Source organism: Anoplopoma fimbria, chromosome 18 (assembly GCF_027596085.1).
Source record: "Anoplopoma fimbria isolate UVic2021 breed Golden Eagle Sablefish chromosome 18, Afim_UVic_2022, whole genome shotgun sequence".
Classification (NCBI taxonomy): Eukaryota; Metazoa; Chordata; class Actinopteri; order Perciformes; family Anoplopomatidae; genus Anoplopoma; species Anoplopoma fimbria.
This window is the reverse complement of record NC_072466.1, coordinates 80,647-104,612: the sequence shown is the minus strand read 5'-3', so window position 1 is coordinate 104,612 and position 23,966 is coordinate 80,647. Positions and strand designations below refer to the sequence as shown.

Here is a 23,966-nt window from a genome sequence, read left to right as displayed (position 1 = left end):
CAATCAACACAATCTTATCGGGTCATTGTCCCAGAGACTGAGAACATTCATCCAACCAATCCCATGTCAGCATACGCACCACTAACCAATAAGAACACAACAACAGTTTGTTTGTTTGTTTGTTTACTGGACCAATCAGGTGACAGGATGAGATCATTAGATTACACAGTGCTCAGAAAATAAAAGCAGCTCAGTAGAAGACAGACTCCACTGTTTTTGTTTGGAAGAGATGATGTCCTGTTGCATTCTGGGTAGTCTTTTGCTCATGGCCTGGTGGACGTATGATGACATCATCATCTTCAGTCTCGTCCCGACTGGACGCTGAAAGAGTTTGACTTCCTGTTTCTGTAGAATAAAAGACAAAACAGCTCATGAATCATTAGAATCACAACCCCGACGGTCTTTGGTTGAATTAAGACTAAATTAAACAATACCAGGGCTACATTTGGGATAATCCAGAGTTATGATAAGGTTTAAACACAAACTAATCATTATAAATAAATTCTGTAGTCAGATCCAGAATCTGGCAACGGGACAAGATTTTAGTATCAGAAGCGTTCTGGTTTCCGCTGTATTCCGAGCAGTATTGACCAATCACGTTCAAGCAGGCTGTGGTTGAGGTCTGTGTGGAGAGCAAAGGAATGTAATCAGGGAACCCACCAGCTATCGTCTGACGATGATTCATCTTATTATTAGTTTAACATTAGTTTGTAATCTGGATACTTGTGAAAACATCTGGTCAAACACGTCGTCTCTCAACAGTTTCGTATCCCGGTGAATTTATGTGAATGTACACAATGAGCAGCAAACAGAAGAGGAAGTCCGGCCCGGACTACCAGCGTAATGGATCCAACAAGGGAAAAGCCAGGACGGAAACAGGGCCAACAATACATGACTGGCCCAAATCAGAGTAAAGCTGAATAGGGACGAGGAGTAAGACCGGGCTTAACCGGGCAAAGCAGGCCACAAAGAAAATAAACTAAAGCGTAGAAGAAAAGGTGAAGTGTTGGGAATTAAACTGGGGATAAACCAGTTAAAAACAGCTGGGCAGAGTTAAACTGGGGATAAACCAGTTAAAAACCGCTGGGCGGGGTTAAACCAGTTAAAAACAGCTGGGCAGGGTTATACCAGTTAAAAACAGCTGGACGGGGTTAAACATGGGGATAAACCAGTTAAAAACAGCTGGACAGGGTTAATGTATGTTCTGACAACATCAGCTCCATGTTGGCTCCTAAACGTGTTAATTAATTGGGAGAGTTTTGTTGACCCCTCCTTGAATTACTGTGGTTGGGTGATTCAGGGAGGGATAGTCTTAGAAAACCCTGTGATTGGTTCAATAAGCTCAGAGGGACCATGAGGGCCACTCCTGGATCTGGTCTGAGGGGACTTTGGGTTACAAACTGTAAAAATCCTGTGGGATAATTTACTCATAGAATTCTACCACCAGAACATTTGGCAAGAACTCACATTGACAACTTTCTGGACTGGCTGTTCTTCACCCCGCACCCTCGGTCCATCGTTTTACTGCGCTGGTCCAAGGTACTGGTCCTATGGTCTCTCTGGTCAATGGGAGTGGTTCTATGGTCCGAGGTACTGGTCCTATGGTCTCTCTGGTCAATGGTAGAGGTTCTATGGTCCAAGGTACTTGTCCTGTGGTCTCTCTGGTCCATGGTAGTGGTTCTATGGTCCATAGTACTGGTCCTGTGGTCTCTCTGGTCCATGGTAGTGGTTCTATGGTCCATTGTACCTGTTCTCTGCTCCATCATATTGTTTCTGTGGTCCATGTTACAGGTTCTGTGGTCCAGTGTACTGGTTCTATGATCCCTCTGATCTAGGCTGCTGGTCCTGTGGTCCATACTACTTCTCCTGTGGTCCAGTGTACTGGCCCTCTCCAGTAGGCTGGTGGTGTTGCTGCGTATCAAGACTGGCATGGAGGAGGATGACTGGGTTGCAGTCGAGAAATGGGCGGTCCTCAGGGGCTCATCTATAAAACACAGGTGATGTGTGAATATAGACGATCACATGTCCTCTTAACCCTGATGGTTCTGCAGTCCTGAAAGACGCTTCCTGAATTTACACCAAGGAAGTGTTGAATATGGAGGTGTATGTAAGGAGATGGTTAGGGGTACCTTTGCTCAATGACATGGAGGACTTCCCGGGTCCAGACATGCTGCTCAGCTCTTTCACTTTCCTGAAACACAGTCAGAAAACAAAACATTATGAACGCTTGAACCTTCTTTTGAAAATCCCAGATAACACGTTTTATTATCTCACGGCCAGAGGAAAGAAGCTGTCCTGGGCCGTTTCTCAATAAGTGAACTTCTCTGTACTTGTGTCCTCCTGAACTTGTGAAACGTCATCTAGCGCGGCCCAAGTACTGTTCCAATACACAAGTTCGCATTCAGCCAAGTACGGTCCAAATACCCGGAAGTGTCCTTGCTCCGCCCATTATATCGGGGATGCATCGGAGGAGACTTGTGTGGACTTTGGACAGCCAAGTATCCCAGAATGCATTTCACCAGCAAACAAGAGACGACAATGTCAGTTATCATTGTCTAAATACTGCTGTTGTTGTGTAACGGAATTTAGTTTTAAGATGTTTTTAAGCGAGAATGTAGTTGTTAAGACTTAAAATATGCGGTCAATTTATCAAGATAGAGCCTGTTTGAAAACAGCGCCGACGTTTGTCGGAGATATAAGAGGACCAGAGAGGAGACCGGGCGGTCTATATATATATATATATATAGAGAGAGAGATATGAGAGGTCCAGAGAGGAGATATATATATATATATATATATATATGAGAGGACCAGAGAGGAGACCGGGCGGTGATGCTCATGTAGCCCGCTGACAGCAGTCTTATCTCGGCATATATATATATATATATATATATATATATATATATATATATATGAGAGAGGACCAGAGAGGAGACCGGGCGGTGATGCTCATGTAGCCCGCTGACAGCAGTCTTATCTCGGCAAGGCCTCTCCAGATGTGCCGCTGGCTCCGGTGTCTCTGTGGTTGTGGTTGCAGATGTAACACAAAATATATACATATTAATATTTTAATATTTTCTAAATGAAAACGAAAAAAGGCAGGGTTGTGTTTTATATCATATTTCGTTTAATTGTCAATATATATGACTGAAGATAACCGGGGTAGGCGGGACCGACGAGCTGAGTTGGTGACGTCGTGACGTTGGTGACGTCATCAAGTTCGCTGCTGTTCCAATTGCAAAATGACGTAATGACGTACTGCGTCCTCCCGTCCTCGGGAGTTTGTACTCCCGAGTCGAACTATCCAAGTCTGAACTTGCAAGTTTGCAAGTCCACACTTGACCATACTTGGTATTGAGAAACGGCCCTGGTGTCTGGTTGTTCTGGCGTACGGTGCTCTGTAGCGCCTCCTAGAGGGGAGGACTAGATTGCTCCAGTACAGGGTTGATGTTGATGAGTCTGCCTTGAACTGGTTTGCATTCTACTTAAAAAAATAGGAGCTTCTACATCAACATAGGCAATTTGTCCTCTCCCCCACCTATTCTCTCCTTGGGGTCCCACAAGGCACCACCCTAGGTCCCATTCTGTTTCTATGTAAATGCTTCCCCACGGCCAAATCATTCAAAAACACTACTATGCCGATGACACACAGCTTTATCTGTCCCTGAAACCAAACCATTCTAATCATGAACCGCCTTGAGGACAAAGTGTTGGATGGCACAAAACCTCTTTCAGCTGAATGAAAGCAAGTCTGACCTGTCCTTCCTTGTTAAACCCCATGTCAAAAAATGCCTTTAACTTTGACAAGCAGGTCAATGTCATAGTAAAGACTTTGTAATATTGAAGTGAACGACGACAGAAATATGATGAAACCTAAAATGTGAGGTTGATGTTTCTAGACCAAGTAAATTCAGTTCATAATGTAATCTTAGTTAACCTCAGATAGATCAATTAATAAACAGATCAATAAGCTTTAAGCCTTAAGTAGGATCTATCTTAAATTAGAACTTTAATTAAATAATAGGTCCCTGTACACCATGTCAAGAACTCTGTAGCAACCCTGAGATAGAGACTTAATTCATTTATATCAAATTTGGAATTTTCCAAAATTGGATGGGGTCCTAAATTTAATGTAACGTTAAATTCTGTTATAACTAATGGTGGTGTTATGGCGGAAGCTGAGTACCATCATTCTGTTTTCATAAAAATGTATGGGTTTGCCTCCTCCATTGACTCCAAGTCCAGGCTCAATATACACTTTTGGTCTAAAGCGATTTGATTCTCTTGACTTGTGCCTATGTGTTTTTTATTTGTGTCCATGAGCTGTGAGGTTCATGTCAGTGTTTATTTTATCTGTTATTTTAGTGACCTGCCTGAGACTGTACAGCACTTTGACCAATGAGGGTTGCTACTGAACAGGACCCTGAGATCCTGAAACCTGTAGCTGGTGTTAAGGGACAGTTTAAAGTGAGGAAGGCTTGCAGTTCTTACAGAGGTCTGTCTGAGTTGGCAGGTTTGGACGTCGTCGGCTGACTGCTGAGAGATCGACTCCTCGACAGTTTAGCCTTCCTCATCTCTTTTCCTGTAAGAACAAGAATAATCATCATCATCGTTATCATCGTTATCATCATCATCATCATCATCATCGTCATCATCATCAATTTTTTTTATCTTAATCTGTTTACTCTGTACTTGAGCTGCTGCAACACCCGAATTTCCCCCATGGGGATCAATAAAGGAATATCTATCCATCATCATCATCATCATCATCATCATCATCATCATCATCATCATCATCATCGTTGTTTGTATTCCATTCATGATGTTCTGAGATGAGCTCCTACGTTATCACTGTGAGATTAAAGCCTGAAACCACAAACCACTGTCAGGTATCGAACCTGTGAATACTGAAGTAATGTTGTGCTGAAACTGTTCCACTTTACCAAACTCCTGGAACTGTTGGTTTAAACTACACAGTTGTTTTCATCTTGTGTCACCTGCAGGACATAATGCTGTTGATTCCACCATCTTTGGACTGATGTTTTTGTCCTCTTGTTTTCAGCTGTTTATTGCCAAGTACGTTACACATACAAAGAATTTGGCTTGGTGATTGACAGTAAACACAGTTCAATAATATACCTATAATTAAAAAAAATACAAAATTGAAAATGTACAATAAAATATGGTTAACAAATAAACAAATAGGAGTATGTTAAAACAGGTATATTATTAAAGTGTCAAGTGTCTTACAATAAATAAAGAGAAAAGAAAAGATGTGCAGCGGTGTAAACTGTCCTGGGGATGTAAGTGACTGGGTCAGTGGGTCAGTGGGTCACTGGGTCTTTACTGATCAACCCAACTGCAGATGATGAAGAAGATGTTTTTATGGCATGAGGTCTTGGTCCTGATGGACCTCGGCGTACGGCCAGAGGGGGGGAGAATTTGTGGGAGGGGTGAGACGGGTGAGAGATGTGAGAGGGGTGAGAGGTCTCGTCTCCAGTCCTTCTTACCCTCCTCAGGGTTCTGGAGGTGAACAGGTCGTGGATGGACGTCAGATTTCAGTCTCAGCAGAACCAATGATACGCTGCACTCTGAACTAGTCCTTGGCTGTGGCTGCAGAGTACCAGACGGTGATGGAGGAGGAGAGGATGGACTCAATGATGGAGGAGGAGAGGATGGACTCAATGATGGAGGAGAGGATGACTCAATGATGGAGGAGGAGAGGATGGACTCAATGATGGAGGAGGAGAGGATGGACTCAATGATGGAGGAGGAGAGGATGGACTCAATGATGGAGGAGAGGATGACTCAATGATGGAGGAGGAGAGGATGGACTCAATGATGGAGGAGGAGAGGATGGACTCAATGATGGAGGAGAGGATGACTCAATGATGGAGGAGGAGAGGATGGACTCAATGATGGAGGAGGAGAGGATGGACTCAATGATGGAGGATGATTGTTATAAGTGGCTGAGCTCTCCGTCGTTTTAGTTGATTAGCTAACAGTTACCCTTTCTTTTCACCATTAAAATGTACAGTTGCTCTTTAATAAAATTATTTCCATTAGGTGACCAGTAAGGAGGTCAAATCTTGTTTTTAGTCAGTTTGTTATACAGTTCTGGGGTTTGGGTCAGTGCATATGTCTATCATTATCTAGGATTTTCATTCCAGCAGTAGTTTAAATTAAAAGTTTGCAGCTACTTTCATGTTTTTATTGCCGAGGTGTGTAATTAGGTTGTATATATATTTAGCGGGACACGTTCCCTGCTTCCTCTGGGGTCGGACAGATAAACAATCAGCTGAACTCACTATAAAGCTTGTGAAAGATGAGAAGAGCTGCTAATTCAGATGATCTTTCTCCTGAGGTTCATCATAACCAGAGAAACACAACATGTCACGCTGTTTTCACTCTGTTCATTTTATATATTGTTATAGCCTTTAATGTATACTAATTGAAAAGGTCTGCAATAAGACAGGAGATTAGAAAACGATTGTGTTCAAAGCTCACGGGTGGAGCATTTTCTCAGTGGCCACAAAAACAGTTGCAGCTCATCGTTGTTCATGTTTTTTCTTACCCGAGGACGACAAGGTGGCTCCAGACGAAGACACAGACATGGATTTGATTGCAGATAGACTGGTCTTACTGTCTCTCCCTGTCAAAGAAAAAACGTTTACAAACGAGACTACAGAGCAGAAACACTCTAAAATTAATTCACTCTGAGCAGTAATACAAGTTAGCCAAACAGATAGACAACTTCCCTTTCACGTCTTCCAACAAACACCCATATTCCAGAAAATCGAACCACAAACAGTCATCTGTGAATCTTTTTATTCAAAAATGAAATGGGAGTTTTGCTCACGTTTTCTCTCTGTATGTTTTTCAGAGTTTAGTTTCCCTTCACTCTGCTGGCGCTCCAGCTGTTCCTGACGACAAAGGAGACGTCATTAAAACAAAACAGAAAGGGATTCAGACTCAAGATGATCTATCAGCTTCAGACTCACCATCTCCAGCAGCAGAGTCTCCTCCTTTTCCTTCTTCTGGTCCAGTAAATCCCTCTCCTGCCTCTTGTGAAACTGCCAAGACACAACATACTAGATGGAGGCACATAGAGTTTATAGTGAAACCAAACACTCAGCTGTCATTTACAGTTCAGTCCTTTATGAAAACAACGTGCTTACAGGTTCTGCAAGGTCCAGTTTGTCCAGTTCCAACACTGTCTGAAAAACAATGTGACCAAACTCAACACATGTTATTATTCTCACAGAAAGTCTACTGACAGTAGGTCTGGACTGGTCTCTGTACACTACATTCATCTTAGACCTACAGGTCTGGACTGGTCTCTGTAGACTAGATTCATCTTAGACCTACAGGTCTGGACTGGTCTCTGTACACTACATTCATCTTAGACCTACAGGTCTGGACTGGTCTCTGTAGACTAGATTCATCTTAGACCTACAGGAAGTGACAGTAGGTCTGGACTGGTCTCTGTAGACTAGATTCATCTTAGACCTACAGGTCTGGACTGGTCTCTGTAGGCTAGATTCATCTTAGACCTACAGGTCTGGACTGGTTTTGTACACTAGATTCATCTTAGACCTACAGGTCTGGACTGGTTTTGTACACTAGATTCATCTTAGACCTACAGGTCTGGACTGGTCTCTGTACACTACATTCATCTTAGACCTACAGGTCTGGACTGGTCTCTGTACACTACATTCATCTTAGACCTACAGGTCTGGACTGGTCTCTGTACACTACATTCATCTTAGACCTACAGGTCTGGACTGGTCTCTGTAGACTAGATTCATCTTAGACCTACAGGTCTGGACTGGTCTCTGTAGACTAGATTCATGTTAGACCTACAGGTCTGGACAGGTCTCTGTAGGCTAGATTCATCTTAGACCTACAGGAAGTGACAGTAGGTCTGGACTGGTCACTGTAGACTAGATTCATGTTAGACCTACAGGTCTGGACAGGTCTCTGTAGGCTAGATTCATCTTAGACCTACAGGTCTGGACTGGTCTCTGTACACTACATTCATCTTAGACCTACAGGTCTGGACTGGTTTCTGTAGACTAGATTCATCTTAGACCTACAGGAAGTGACAGTAGGTCTGGACTGGTCACTGTAGACTAGATTCATGTTAGACCTACAGGTCTGGACAGGTCTCTGTAGGCTAGATTCATCTTAGACCTACAGGTCTGGACTGGTCTCTGTACACTACATTCATCTTAGACCTACAGGTCTGGACTGGTCTCTGTAGGCTAGATTCATCTTAGACCTACAGGTCTGGACTGGTTTTGTACACTAGATTCATCTTAGACCTACAGGTCTGGACTGGTCTCTGTACACTACATTCATCTTAGACCTACAGGTCTGGACTGGTCTCTGTACACTACATTCATCTTAGACCTACAGGTCTGGACTGGTCTCTGTAGACTAGATTCATCTTAGACCTACAGGTCTGGACTGGTCTCAGGTAGTGCAGATGTCACCTTGCGGATGGTGGCCACCACGTCCTTGTCTTTTTCTCTGCAGAGGAGTTTCTGGACGCAGAAGTCGAGCTGCTGCAGCAGTTGTTTGTCAGCCGGCAGGCGGAGCGATGACCGCAGTCTGGGCAACAGCTGGCACAGCTTGTACCTAACAGGGGAAAAGATGGACAGGTAAGTCACATCTGATCCCACAGAGACGGATTCTACCTGCCTCACTGGACAGAATCCTCACAGATCTACCTGACGTTGGCCACGGGGTCGTGGACCAGCTCCAGTGCAGGGATTAGGAAGTACTTGTTAAAGTATTTTCTGGAGAAAATGTCAGAGGCTGTTTCACAAACATCGAGGAACCTCAGGCGGTTCCAGTAGCTCCGCCCCTGAGCCAGATCTGGAATATGAGACAAACATTTAGTTTGACAGCAACAAAAATTTCTGCTGTTCTTAAAACTGACAACAGATCTTATTCACACTGAGGTAAACGAGGTCACCTGTTCATACATGACATCACACTGAGGTAAACGAGGTCACCTGTTCATACATGACATCACACTCAGAGCCCCTGAGGCCGACGGACCACAGTATTCTGACCTTGGATCAGTCGCTCCATCATCTCCTGGCGCTGCTCGTGTTTGCGGTTGTAACGCAGGAATGTGCAGAACGTCCGAGCCGCCTCTCTCTGAACCGGCAACACCTTCTGAAACACCAACAACCGCAGGGGGAGTTACCTGTCTGTTCACATGGTTCACTTGTTGTATTGAGTCTTGTGGTGGGTTGTGGTGCTGACATTGGTGGTGAGGATGGTGAAGATGCGCGGGGAGAAGCTCTGGTGCAGCAGTTCTCCAGGCAGAAGTCTGGCCAGACAGCTGTAACGCTGCAGCAGCTTCTCATGCAGCCGCCAACGCAGAGAGCATCCAACCTTCTGCTCCACTAACAGCAGAGCCGAGAGGAGCTCGGGGAACTGACAAGGAAACACATAAACCACAGGAGAACGTAGAGGAATCAGAAGACACAAGACAACCAAGGTTAGAGAGGCAACAGGACACAGAAACATCAAATATCAGAGAAAGGCCAGAGGAACTCAGAAGAACTCAGAAGGACTTAAGGAGGAATAACTAACCCAGGTTTATTCATGAACTCATTCAAGTGTTGGAGGTTTGTTTTCTCACCTTGTTGTCCAGAACCAGGTTCTCTCCTCTGGAAAGAACTGCCTCCAGAGTTTCCTCCAGGTGATTCATTAGAGCATCCACAACCTCAAAAACAACAACCAAAGCTCTGGTATGTGAAACTGACATCTGAAAAACAACTTTTGAAGTAAAAAGCTAGACACACGTTATGAGGAACTGTTTGTGTGCTTGGTCTGGGCTGTTGATCGCTTTGTGTGGATCTAAGTATTCCTCAAAGAGTGCAAGATACTACAAGTATGTGCTGCAAAGCAGGCACATCAATAAAAAATGTCTAAACAAATACATAATAAATAAATAAAGAAGACCCTAACCCTAACCCTAACCATTCCAAAAACCAAAACCTAGAGCCAACAAACTACAAGAGAATCAGAGTACACAACATTTTCATTGTATCGTCCTGATGATGGAGCATGGACTCACCTCCAGAGCTTCATCCTGCAGCAAAGCCAGGAGCTCTTTGTGGACCAGCTGGACGTTTGCACCGAGCAGCTTCACCACCTGACAGGAAGGGGCAGGGCCAATCATGTGACATCAGAGAAGACAGATTTTCAAACTATAAACTGATGTAAAGAGCTGTTGTTTTATTCTGTTGTTTTTAAATGTTAGTTCCTGATCCAGCAGCAAGTCCTGAGGATGGCGTGCCACCAACACTTGGGTCCACAGGCAGATCCACCTCGACAGCTACTGTCCTGATCTCCTTCCTGCTCGGAGGATGAAACCTTCAGGGCCCAGTCTTACACCAGGCTCAGAGCAGAGCTAACTGTGTGGTTTGTTTCAGATCCACTTCACTTTCATGCCTCGTCGTGTCAGTAAAAACGTACTTGTGCCCATCTGTGACGGTCTTTCAACGCGGTGTGGTCTGGCACATTGTTGGTGCTTTGCTATGCTGAGGCAGCAAGAAGCTTCTATTTATGCTGGAAATATTTATGTATGATAAGGAAAACTCAAACCACACCCACACAAGACTGATGTGCCGGGGTTGGTGTAGTTCTAAGCCCGGTGTAGCGGTTCACTTCCTGAGGTTTTCATTTCCCCTCATTACTCCTAATCAGTGACAGAATATGAAACTCGTCATTAAAAGACTCTTCCGGGGCAGAACTTAACATCAGGACGCTTGAAGCTTCATTGACAACGTTGTCATTTGAATTCTAAATCAACATTGTAATGTTTTGATTTTATTCTATGTCTAGTCATTGTGTTTAAAGCCGGTGTTTCTGCACAGTGTTCGATAAGAATCAGGCAACACTAATATTATTACTATTGAATTATTTGTTGGATTGTTTCAGACTTGTGTGATCCAAACTTTTCCAATAACTCCAGAGAGTCCAAAAGTCAGATTCACAATCTGTTTTTATGCAACAAAATAATCTGCTTCAATCCATATTTGTTTTCATAAACAACAGGTGCAGCTATCTCTTAAAGGGTCTGATGGGTTTGATTCATTTCATCTATGATTCATTAAGAGACTAAATACAACCCCCACAGATTATGCATCATTTACAAAAGTGGCCCTTTAGACACTTTAGTTTTGTGATCATTAAAAATAGGGCCCCATAATCAAACTAAAGCTGCACTGCTGATTAGACTCAAAGAATATCTATCTATCTATAGAAATATATATATATACTGTATATCTATATATCTATATATCTATATATATATATATATATATATAGATATAGATATATATATATATATATATATATATATATATATATATATATATATAGATTATAGATATAGATAATAGATATAGATTATAGATATAGATTATAGATATAGATATAGATTATAGATATATATAGATTAGCGTAAAACTGACCTGGTGGAAACTTGCTGCAGCACTCCGTCTAACGCTGACTTCTGGGTCACAGCAAAGACTGGAGAAAGACGGGTAGAGCTCTGACAGGAAGTGAACCGAGTCAGCGAACACCACCATGGCCTGGAGGGAGAGCGGACAGGAAGTGATTGAACATTGAACTAAAGTCTGAAGCTCCGCTGAGTTTATGTGTCTGATTGTACCGGCAGGTTGTAGCAGCAGTTGCAGCGGATCAGCGTTGACTCGTTGCAGTCAGTCTGGTTTCCTTCAGTCTGCAAACCAGCAACACACAGCACCTTAAACCTCTGCAGCAACCGGGCCTTCTCCTCCTCAGTCAGAGAGCCTGCAACACAACCAGCACTGACTCAATGCCAACGCTGCCCACACGCTACTGGTCTGCTCCCACACACTACTGGTCTGCTCCCACACTCTACTGGTCTGCTCCCACACTCTACTGGTCTGCTCCCACACTCTACTGGTCTGCTCCCACACTCTACTGGTCTGCTCCCACACGCTACAGGTCTGCTCCCACACTCTACTGGTCTGCTCCCACACTCTACTGGTCTGCTCCCACACGCTACTGGTCTGCTCCCACACGCTACAGGTCTGCTCCCACACTCTACTGGTCTGCTCCCACACTCTACTGGTCTGCTCCCACACGCTACAGGTCTGCTCCCACACTCTACTGGTCTGTTCATGGTGATGTTTGACTTCCTGCTCTCAGTCTGGTTCTACAGGGACTCTTCCAGACCGCCCTGGTGCCCCTTTAAGAGAACATGCTGCTCCATACAGGAGAGCCCAAGATGGCGGCGGGTTCAAACTCAGAAACCTTGCGCCGCCTTATGTATTCTGCTTTGGTTTCAGTAGAACTGGACTCTGCTGTTTCTAATCTTGTCTCTACTGGTTCCACCGTGTGACATCAGAGGTTACCTTCCAGTCCGCTGCAGACCTTCCCAAACTGGAACGACAAAGATGCCACGATGGCTTCGTCCGCCTGCGATGACACCTCGCACACAGACATCACCATGGGAACCACGACATGGAGTCTGTCATCTGAGAGAGAGGGAGGGGCTTTAAGAATGATTAAGCAAGAGTTCTTCGTCTGAAGGTCCATCATTTATATTTTACTTCCCAGTTCAATGTCTGATGACCCACCACTGTCCATCATCTCCATCAGGTTTATGAGGGTGTCGAAGGCGGCGAGGCGGACGCTGCTCTCCTCATCTCTGGCGAGCTCCACCAGTTCAGGAAGCAGCTCGGTCCTGGTGTGGTCCACCCTGAAGGACAGGAGACACACTGTGACCCCACGAACTCATGTGACCTTTGTGTTCCTTCTCAGTGTCTGGTGACCTTTACCCCGTCGCTCTGGCGATGCTCTCCAGCTGACGGCACATACAGGCTCGAACCTCCAACTCCACATCCTGACACAAAGACTGGGCCAACGGCAGCAGCTCCTTCTTCACTCTGAGGGACAGGAAACACACCTGAGACCTGGTCTAAGAGCAGTCTTGTTAATATGAGACCAGGTCTAACAACACAGTGTGTGTAGTACCACAGTACACAGTATGTGTAGTATTACATTATACAGTGTGTGTAGTATTACATTATACAGTGAGTGTAGTACCACAGTACACAGTGAGTGTAGTATTACAGTACACAGTGAGTGTAGTACCACAGTACACAGTGAGTGTAGTATTACAGTACACAGTGAGTGTAGTATTACAGTACACAGTGAGTGTAGTATTACAGTACACAGTGAGTGTAGTACCACAGTACACAGCGAGTGTAGTATTACAGTACACAGTGTGTGTAATATTACAGTATACAGTGTGTGTAGTATTACAGTACACAGATGTAGTACTACAGTAGTACTGCAGCTTACATGTGAGTGTCGAACTTGCAGGCGACTTTCCCTAAAATGCGACAGCTGGCCAGACGAGTCTGAAGAGAGTGAGACAGCTGAGACTGATAGAGGAGAGGGTTCAGCACCTGCAGAGAGAGACAGGTAGAAGGAGAGACAGGTAGACAGGTAGACAGAGACACAGTGAGACAGAGAGACAACGAGACAATGAGACAGAGAGACAGAAAGACAGTGAGACAGAGAGACATAGAGACACAGACAGAGAGAGAGAGAGAGAGAGGTAGAGATTAAAGCTGGGCATTTCTAGTTGGCTGCCTTGACTGATGTTAAGATGTTGGAATAAAAGCAAAAATCCTGGTGAAAGGTATTAATCAATAACCTTGATCACTCTACCTCCTGTTTGATGGTCTCTTTGGGGAGAGCGTTGATGGCCGACAGCAGAGTCTCCAACCAGGCGTTGCTCACCACTGCCAATAAACACGGCAACGTCAACATTAATGTCAACATCAAGGTTTAAATATTAGCATAATATTTATGTCAGCAACACTGTAAGCATCACTGTCAATATTAACATTAATATCAGCAAAATGTAAACATCAACGTCAACATCAATGTCAATATTAACAATAATATCAACAACAACGTCAACATCAACATTAACATCAATGTCAATATTAACAATAATATCAACAACAACGTCAACATCAATGTCAACATCACTGTCAATACAAGCATTTATTTTAATGGACGTAAACGTATCAGAACGACCAAATTCAATGTAACATACAGTGAATTCATGTTTGGTTGAGAATGACTTTGAAAAATGTGTCAAAACAATGAATGTGACCCAGTTTAGTCCTCATTGACTTCTACGGTGCTGGTTCAGGGGATTTTACCTCTGTATTGGTGGGTCAGGTGATGTTACATGTGTATTGGTGGGTCAGGTGACATGACATTACATTACAGTCATTTAGCAGACGCTTTTATCCAAAGCGACTTACAATAAGTGTGTTCAACATAGGTATTCAAGAGAACTACTAGTCACCAGAAGTCATCAGTGCATCTCCTTTCTTAAACAAGCATCTAAGAGCAAAAGTACAGAAACAAACTAATACGAATACAATAAGTGCAACAAACTAATATGAATACAATACGTGCTACGAGGAAGGCTCAGGGTAGTACTTCTTTATCAGGTAGTACTTCATCAGGGTAGTACTTCTTTATCAGGTAGTACTTCTTTATCAGGTAGTACTTCTTTATCAGGTAGTCCTTCTTTATCAGGTAGTACTTCATCAGGGTAGTACTTCTTTATCAGGGTTTATCAGGGTAGTACTTCTTTATCAGGTAGTATCTTTATCAGGTAGTCCTTCTTTATCAGGTAGTACTTCATCAGGGTAGTACTTCTTTATCAGGTAGTACTTCATCAGGGTAGTACTTCTTTATCAGGTAGTACTTCTTTATCAGGTAGTACTTCTTTATCAGGTAGTACTTCTTTATCAGGTAGTACTTCTTTATCAGGTAGTCCTTCTTTATCAGGTAGTACTTCATCAGGGTAGTACTTCTTTATCAGGTAGTACTTCTTTATCAGGTAGTACTTCATCAGGGTAGTACTTCTTTATCAGGTAGTACTTCTTTATCAGGTAGTACTTCATCTTCTTCTTTATCAGGTAGTACTTCTTTATCAGGTAGTACTTCTTTATCAGGTAGTACTTCTTTATCAGGTAGTACTTCTTTATCAGGTAGTCCTTCTTTATCAGGTAGTCCTTCTTTATCAGGTAGTACTTCTTTATCAGGTAGTACTTCTTTATCAGGTAGTCCTTCTTTATCAAGTAGTACTTCTTTATCAGGTAGTACTTCTTTATCAGGGTAGTACTTCTTTATCAGGTAGTACTTCTTTATCAGGTAGTACTTCTTGAAGAGGTGAGGTTAAAGATGGGCAGTGACTCTGCTGTCCTGAGGTCAGTGGGGAGTTCATTCCTCCACTGAGGGGTCAGGACAGAAAGAAGCTGTGACCGGGTGGATCGGCTGCAGGGACCTCTGAGCGACGGGGCAACCAGTCACCCCGAGGCAGCAGAGAGGAGTGGTGGGGCGGGGGTGTAGGGCTTGACCAAGGCCTGGAGATAGGAAGGAGCTGTTCCTTTCACTGCCCTGTAGGCTAGTTACCTGCGTGTCTTTGGCTCATGTGCTGTTACCTGTGTCTCGGTGGTTCAGGTGCAGCAGGACGGTCTTCAGGATGGAGAAGGTGTGAGTGTGAATCAGGATGATGTCGTCCTGCAGGATGGTTAAGAACGACGCCGCTGCTGCCAGCTGGATCTCTGCTCCAGCTCCATTCAGGACCTCCTGAGTCAGACAGACAGGACAGGTTACCTGAATGACACACCTGTACAACACACCTGGCATATCCCAGAACGACTGTCCGCTTACTGGACCACTGTAGTACGTACAGCACTAACATAACGCCTGACTGATGTTACTGTGTACATACCCGGACCTTTGGTACGACCCGACGAAATGTCTCAGCTGGATTCTGGCGGACGAGGCTCGGCAGGTTACTGATGACACTCGCTCTCTGCACCTCCTGACCCACACTGGCAACAAGAGGAATAACATAGAGGGCAGGTAGAGAGAAAATATTAATTTCAAGTCATTATTTATGTATCAAAAAAACAAGGACCTACATTTGAACCCTGAGGGACACCACATCTGACACAAGGGGCTGCTATTTCAAAACTTGTTATTTGGATCAGAATGATGCAAAAAATAAAATATCCCTTTTTCTCAGTCAATGATCAAAATTATCTCCCAGTATTTCAAAAATATTGGTAGTTTGGATCTTGCTGATCCCGATACGAGTAGATTTCCAAATCTTGAGTCATAGCCCCATGATCTAAACAAACAAAAAAACATGGCGAGTCCATTTCAGGAAAAGAGCAAGTGGTAGCACAGCTTTCGCGTCCAAATGTAAGTTTACTTTTCTCTAAAATGTAGCATTTATAAGTCTAGGAGGACGAAAACCCAACATTTGATGTTAGCCAAGTACTTGAATTGTCACCTACTTAAAACAAATGTGTAACGATCGCTAATTCCGCTTATGCTAAAAAGAGCTAACTTGGCTGTGTTGCCTTCTATGCTATGCTAACATTATGATGTGCCTGCCGACACGGCTACTTTTTAACTGAGGCTACATGTGCACATTGTTATACAGTACAAATTATGCAGGTCATTCAGAAGTGAACAAGTTTGGGGGTTGAGTTTTGTTAGACTAGTGTTGTCGTTGATATCATTAAAAACAATTCTATTTCTATAGATAAAATATATAATATATAAAGATAAACGTGCCTCATTTCATCTGACACTCAATCAGCAATGCCACCACTACACAAACCATCAGTGGGGAACCGAACATAAGCAGGTATTCAGCTCTTACCTGAGCAGGTATTCAGCTCTTACCTGAGCAGGTATTCAGCTCTTACCTGAGCAGGTATTCAGCTCTTACCTGAGCAGGTATTCAGCTCTTACCTGAGCAGGTAGACGGCTCTCTCAATGTCGTTCAGGTCTTCATCCACAGTCAGCTGGTCGATCTCCTCTGCTGTCTGAAACAACAAACACGTTGTTAAAGTGTAAAAATAATAAAACTAACAGATTGTAACATATTTTAAGATCATATTTATCATCATACATCTATTTATAGTCGATGTATCACCTGTGTGACATCACCTCAAAGTTCACAGGTGTGTTTTAATGTGAAAAGACGTGTTTATTCTTCTATACATGTACTGACATAATGCATCAATGTTAATCATCACATCCACTAATATCAAATATCCATCTGATCTAATCTGAACCACCGTAGTTTAATATCCACAATGTCCGACCTCACAAATATAGACAAACAGAAAGTAAGCATGAATCACCTGGAGACAAACTGAAACACTCAAATAATTAAACGACTCAATTAAACTGTGTCGAATTAATATTCTGAAGATTTTATTTTTATTATTGGAAAGTGTGTGTGCGCGTGTATGTGTGTGTCTGTCAGTGTGTGCGTGTATGTGTGTGTATGTCTGTCAGTGTGTGTGTGCGTGTGTGTGTGTGTGTGTGTGTGTGTGTATGTCTGTCAGTGTGTGCGTGTGTGTGTGTGTGTGTATGTCTGTCAGTGTGTGTGTGTGTGTGTGTGTCTGTCAGTGTGTGTGTGCGTGTATGTGTGTGTGTGTGTGTGTGTGTATGTCTGTGTGTGTGTGTGTGTGTGTGCGTGTATGTGTGTGTGTATGTCTGTCAGTGTGTGTGTGCGTGTATGTGTGTGTGTGTGTGTGTGTGTATGTCTGTCAGTGTGTGTGTGTGTGTGTGTGTGTATGTCTGTCAGTGTGTGTGTGTGTGTGTGTATGTCTGTCAGTGTGTGTGTGTGTGTGTGTGTGTGTGTGTGCGTGCGTGTATGTGTGTGTGTGTGTGTATGTCTGTCAGTGTGTGTGTGTGTGTGTGTGCGTGTATGTGTGTGTGTATGTCTGTCAGTGTGTGTGTGTGCGTGTGCGTGTGCGTGCGTGTAGGAGGAAATGGGGGTGTGTGACTGCGTCGTCATGAAGTCGGGGTTTCACCATAAGAAGACTCACAGGCCCCGCCCCTAACGTCATCACCGTGAAGCCCCGCCCCTAACGTCATCGTCGTGAAGCCCCGCCCCTCCACCCACACAGCTTGAAGCTCTTGGCCCCGCCCACTTCAGCTTGAGGTTGTTCTGAGTTTAAGAAAAGTATAACTCATAATTCTGACTAATAATTATTCTACTTATTAAATAGTTGAAAAACATAAAGTGATGATATTAGTGTCTGCTCCTCAGGGAGGGATATATGTAGAAGGGAAATATCCTGTTTCTGTATCTATGCATGTACATGAGCAACAAAGCTGATCATTATTATTAATGAAATAATAATAATAATAATAATCTGTTTAACTAATGATTGATTCATCAGTTTAAAGAGAAGGTAAAGCTGTAATAACTAGTTAATAACACCCTGAGATCATCATCAGTATATTCAGATCATACATGATAATAAAGTAAAACACTGAACATTCATAGATTAAATAAACTGATGTCATTATTGATCTGATATTTTAATATCAGAAACATATCAGTTTATCAGTTATTGATCATCATCTTAGTTTACGGTACATTTTGATCTATTAGCCGTGAATAGATGAATTGATGAAGAACAGGAGATCCTCGCTGTCTGTCTGCCTGTGTGCGGTGAGACAGGCGGACAGACAGACAAACTGCGTCATGCTGCGCAGATAGCGGGTCTCCCCTCTGCTTCCTGATGGAGGCTGCTGCTCTTCCTCCCACTGACTCACACACGTCTCACCCTCACCATCATCACCATCACCATCACCCTCATCACCCTCACCATCATCACCCTCACCATCATCACCCTCACCACCATCACCATCATCACCATCATCACCATCACCACCATCATCATCATCATCTGCATCTTCATCACTACACATGTCACATGCCACATGCCACATGTCACATGCCACATGTCACATGCCACATGCCACATGTCACATGCCACATGCCCAGCACATGAAGGAACATGGTCCATACCTTGAGGCTCCGTCGGATCGGCCTCTCGATGAAGGCGAGCTCCTGCAGCTCCTCCAGTGGGCCGAACAGCAGGCTGGACTGGTTCAGAGTCATTCTGCTGCTGGAGAACATCTGCTCTGTGGACGGCTCCCAGTATCACACTGGTGCTAGTGGGAGAGCAGGATGTCGGAGCCGACCATCCCTGATGAGAGGAGGGGGGGTCTGGTTTCCAAGGAGATCCCCGCTCGACCTGTCCACCACGTCACACTCCCATCAGAATCCTAAAGAATTTAAAATGTTCGCTGATCTGAGAACAGATCCACCGTCCAGAGAACCCTCCACGGTACCACAGATCACCACAGAACCACAGACCACCACAGAACCACAGAACCACAGATCACCACAGAACCACAGAACCACAGATCTCCACGGTACCACGGTCAGTTCCTCCGGGAGTCCACTGAGGAGCCTCTGCTGAGTAACAGCCCGGTTCTGTGCAGAGAGAGCGGGGAACCCGTCCACAGAGAGCCGCAGTCAGACACTATGAGCGGGATGGATCCAGAGACGTGTCATACGGAGACTGGGTCCAGACTGGGTCCAGTTCTCTCTCTACACTGTTCTCTCTCCTGAAAGAGTAGAAAGCTAAAGAAGCCAACAGATCCAAACGAGGAGTTCTCCACGTCGGCGCACATCCAGCTGCTTTAGTCCAAATCCGGAGCTGATCCCCGGTTGTCCGGTTCCGTCCGGTCCGGTGCCGCGTCACGCCGGACTGCGCTACATCTCTGCGCTACAATGCGTCTGTGAACGTCTCAGAACCTTCCAATGCGTCTGTGAACGTCTCAGAACCTTCCAATGCGTCTGTGAACGTCTCAGAACCTTCCAATGCGTAAAACCCCAAACATGAGCAGCTTGAGACGGACCGACCCACGCTGAGTAAAGCAGAAAGCAGCATGAAGGCAAAGAAACGACGACGGTTCTGATCCACTGTGGCTCCCACGCTGAGGGCGGAACCGAGTATACACAATGTATACTAATACACACAATGTATACTAATACACACAATGTATACTAATACACACTATGTATACTAATACACACTAATACACACAATGTATACTAATACACACAATGTATACTAATACACACAATGTATACTAATACACACTATGTATACTAATACACACTAATACACACAATGTATACTAATACACACAATGTATACTAATACACACTAATACACACAATGTATACTAATACACACAATGTATACTAATACACACAATGTATACTAATACACACTAATACACACAATGTATACTAATACACACAATGTATACTAATACACACTATGTATACTAATACACACTAATACACACAATGTATACTAATACACACAATGTATACTAATACACACTAATACACACAATGTATACTAATACACACAATGTATACTAATACACACAATGTATACTAATACACACAATGTATACTAATGTATACTAATACACACTAATACACACAATGTATACTAATACACACTGTGTATACTAATACACACAATGTATACTAATACACACAATGTATACTAATACACACAATGTATACTAATACACACAATGTATACTAATACACACTATGTATACTGATACACACAATCTATACTAATACACACAATGTATACTAATACACACAATCTATACTAATACACACAATGTATACTAATACACACAATGTATACTAATACACACAATGTATAGGTAATACACAATCTATACTAATACACACAATGTATACTAATACACAATGTATACTAATACACACAATGTATACTAAATACACAATGTATACTAAATATACAATGTATAGGTAATACACAATGTATACTAATACACACAATGTATCCTAATACACACAATGCATACTAATACACACAATGTATACTAATACACACAATGTATACTAATACACACAATGTATCCTAATACACACAATGCATACTAATACACACAATGTATACTAATACACAATGTATAGGTAATACACACAATGTATACTAATACACACAATGTATACTAATACACACAATGTATAGGTAATACACACAATGTATACTAATACACAATGTATAGGTAATACACACAATGTATACTAATATACACAATGTATACTAATATACACAATGTATACTAATACACAATCTATACTAATACACACAATGTATCCTAATACACACAATGTATCCTAATACACACAATGTATCCTAATACACACAATGTATACTAATACACAATGTATAGGTAATACACAATCTATACTAATACACACAATGTATACTAATACACAATGTATAGGTAATACACACAATGTATACTAATATACACAATGTATACTAATACACAATGTATAGGTAATACACAATCTATACTAATACACACAATGTATCCTAATACACACAATGTATCCTAATACACAATGTATACTAATACACAATGTATAGGTAATACACAATCTATACTAATACACACAATGTATCCTAATACACACAATGTATCCTAATACACAATGTATAGGTAATACACAATGTATACTAATACACACAATGTATACTAATACACACAATGTATACTAATACACACAATGTATACTAATACACAATGTATAGGTAATACACAATCTATACTAATACACACAATGTATACTAATACACACAATGTATATTAATACACAATGTATACTAATACACACAATGTATATTAATACACAATGTATACTAATACACAATGTATACTAATACACACAATGTATACTAATACACACAATGTATACTAATACAGACAATGTATACTAATACACAATCTATACGTAATACACACAATGTATACTAATACAGACAATGTATACTAATACACAATCTATACGTAATACACAAACTATACTAATACACACAATGTATAGGTAATACACAATCTATACTAATACACACAATGTATACTAATACACAATCTATACGTAATACACAAACTATACTAATACACACAATGTATAGGTAATACACAATCTATACTAATACACACAATGTACACGTAATACACACAATGTATACTAATACACACAATGTATACTAATACACACAATGTATAGGTAATACACACAATGTATACTAATATACACAATGTATACTAATACACAATGTATACTAATACACAATCTATACGTAATACACAAACTATACTAATACACAATGTATAGGTAATACACAATCTATACTAATACACACAATGTATACTAATACACACAATGTACACGTAATACACACAATGTATAGGTAATACACAATCTATACTAATACACACAATGTATACCAATACACACAATGTACACGTAATACACACAATGTACACGTAATACACACAATCTATACTAATACACACAATGTATACTAACACACACAATGTATAGGTAATACACACAATGTATACTAATACACACAATGTACACATAATACACACAATGTACACATAATACACACAATGTATACGTAATACACACAATGTACACAATCTATACTAATACACACAATGTACACGTAATACACACAATGTACACGTAATACACACAATGTATACTAATACACAATGTACACGTAATACACACTGTATACTAACACACAATGTACAGGTAATACACACAATGTATACTAATATACACAATGTATACTAATACACACAATGTACACGTAATACACACAATGTACACGTAATACACACAATGTATAGGTAATATACAACGTATACTAATACACAACGTATACTAATACACACAATGTATACTAATACACACAATGTATAGGTAATACACAATGTATACTAATACACACAATGTATACTAATACACACAATGTATAGGTAATACACAATGTATACTAATACACAATGTACACGTAATACACACAATGTATACTAATACACACAATGTACACGTAATACACACAATGTATACTAATACACAATGTACAGGTAATACACACAATGTACACGTAATACACACAATGTATACTAATACACAATGTATAGGTGATACACAATGTACACTAATACACACAATGTATACTAATATACACAATGTACACTAATACACACAATGTACACGTAATACACACAATGTATACGTAATACACACAATGTATAGGTAATACACAACGTATACTAATTCACAACGTATACTAATACACACAATGTATACTAATACACACAATGTATACTAATACACACAATGTATAGGTAATACACAATGTATACTAATACACACAATGTATACTAATACACACAGTGTACAGGTAATACACAATGTATACTAATACACACAATGTATACTAATACACACAATGTATACTAATACACACAACGTATACTAATACACAATGTATACTAATACACACATTGTATATTATTACTATCTGTGAGTCACATTTACTCACAGATAGTAATAATAATTCGTACAGCAACCATTCATGAATATGAACTTTCTGCCACCGACCCTCTCAGTAAATATTTTTTACGTGCCCGTCGTCTTCAGGTGCTTTGATTTTGTTTTCAGGACGTGTTCAGTACATACGTCACATTTCATTATTGAGGAATGGCTTAGGTAAAGAATCTGATTATCGGCCGATCAATAAGTCGTCTTTGTGATTACTCGGATAATGAGATGAGTCTGATCTTATTCATGTTGGTTGTTCACTCATATTTTGGACTTTCATGTTTAGAGACAATTATAATCTTAGAATGATTAGATTTAGATCATTATAATTATTACAGAGGGAGGAAATATTAGAATATATTTTTCAGTAAAAACACTTCTTTGATTGTGGTCAGCTGACCAACAGTTCCATGTGAGTCTATCTGTTTTTGACCAGATCCCAGCCCTGCTGAGTCTTTGAGCCTCTTTAGTGTCTCTGAGCGGCGGCCAGCAGAGCATCAGTGTCACCGGTTTGGCAACTCTGTGCTGGCAGCAGACATGAAACCAACAAACCCTT

General features: G+C 41.7%; 1 protein-coding gene across 1 annotated transcript; it reads right to left on the bottom strand.

Moving 5' to 3' along the window:
• Positions 1 to 240: 240 nt before the first annotated feature.
• On the bottom strand, positions 241 to 19,066 carry ppp4r4 (protein phosphatase 4, regulatory subunit 4). Its single transcript, XM_054618885.1, has 25 exons — positions 18,956 to 19,066; positions 16,876 to 16,949; positions 15,842 to 15,944; positions 15,549 to 15,696; positions 13,750 to 13,823; positions 13,378 to 13,484; positions 12,852 to 12,959; positions 12,651 to 12,772; positions 12,426 to 12,548; positions 11,699 to 11,838; positions 11,499 to 11,618; positions 10,097 to 10,174; positions 9,659 to 9,742; positions 9,277 to 9,450; positions 9,081 to 9,186; positions 8,733 to 8,880; positions 8,496 to 8,640; positions 7,179 to 7,217; positions 7,002 to 7,073; positions 6,860 to 6,923; positions 6,575 to 6,652; positions 4,492 to 4,582; positions 2,130 to 2,191; positions 1,468 to 1,984; positions 241 to 345 (listed from the first exon to the last, which is right to left on the bottom strand). The coding sequence occupies exons 1-25, from the start codon at positions 19,064 to 19,066 to the stop codon at positions 300 to 302; spliced, it is 2,934 nt and encodes a 977-aa protein (XP_054474860.1). The 3' UTR covers positions 241 to 299.
• Positions 19,067 to 23,966: the final 4,900 nt, after the last annotated feature.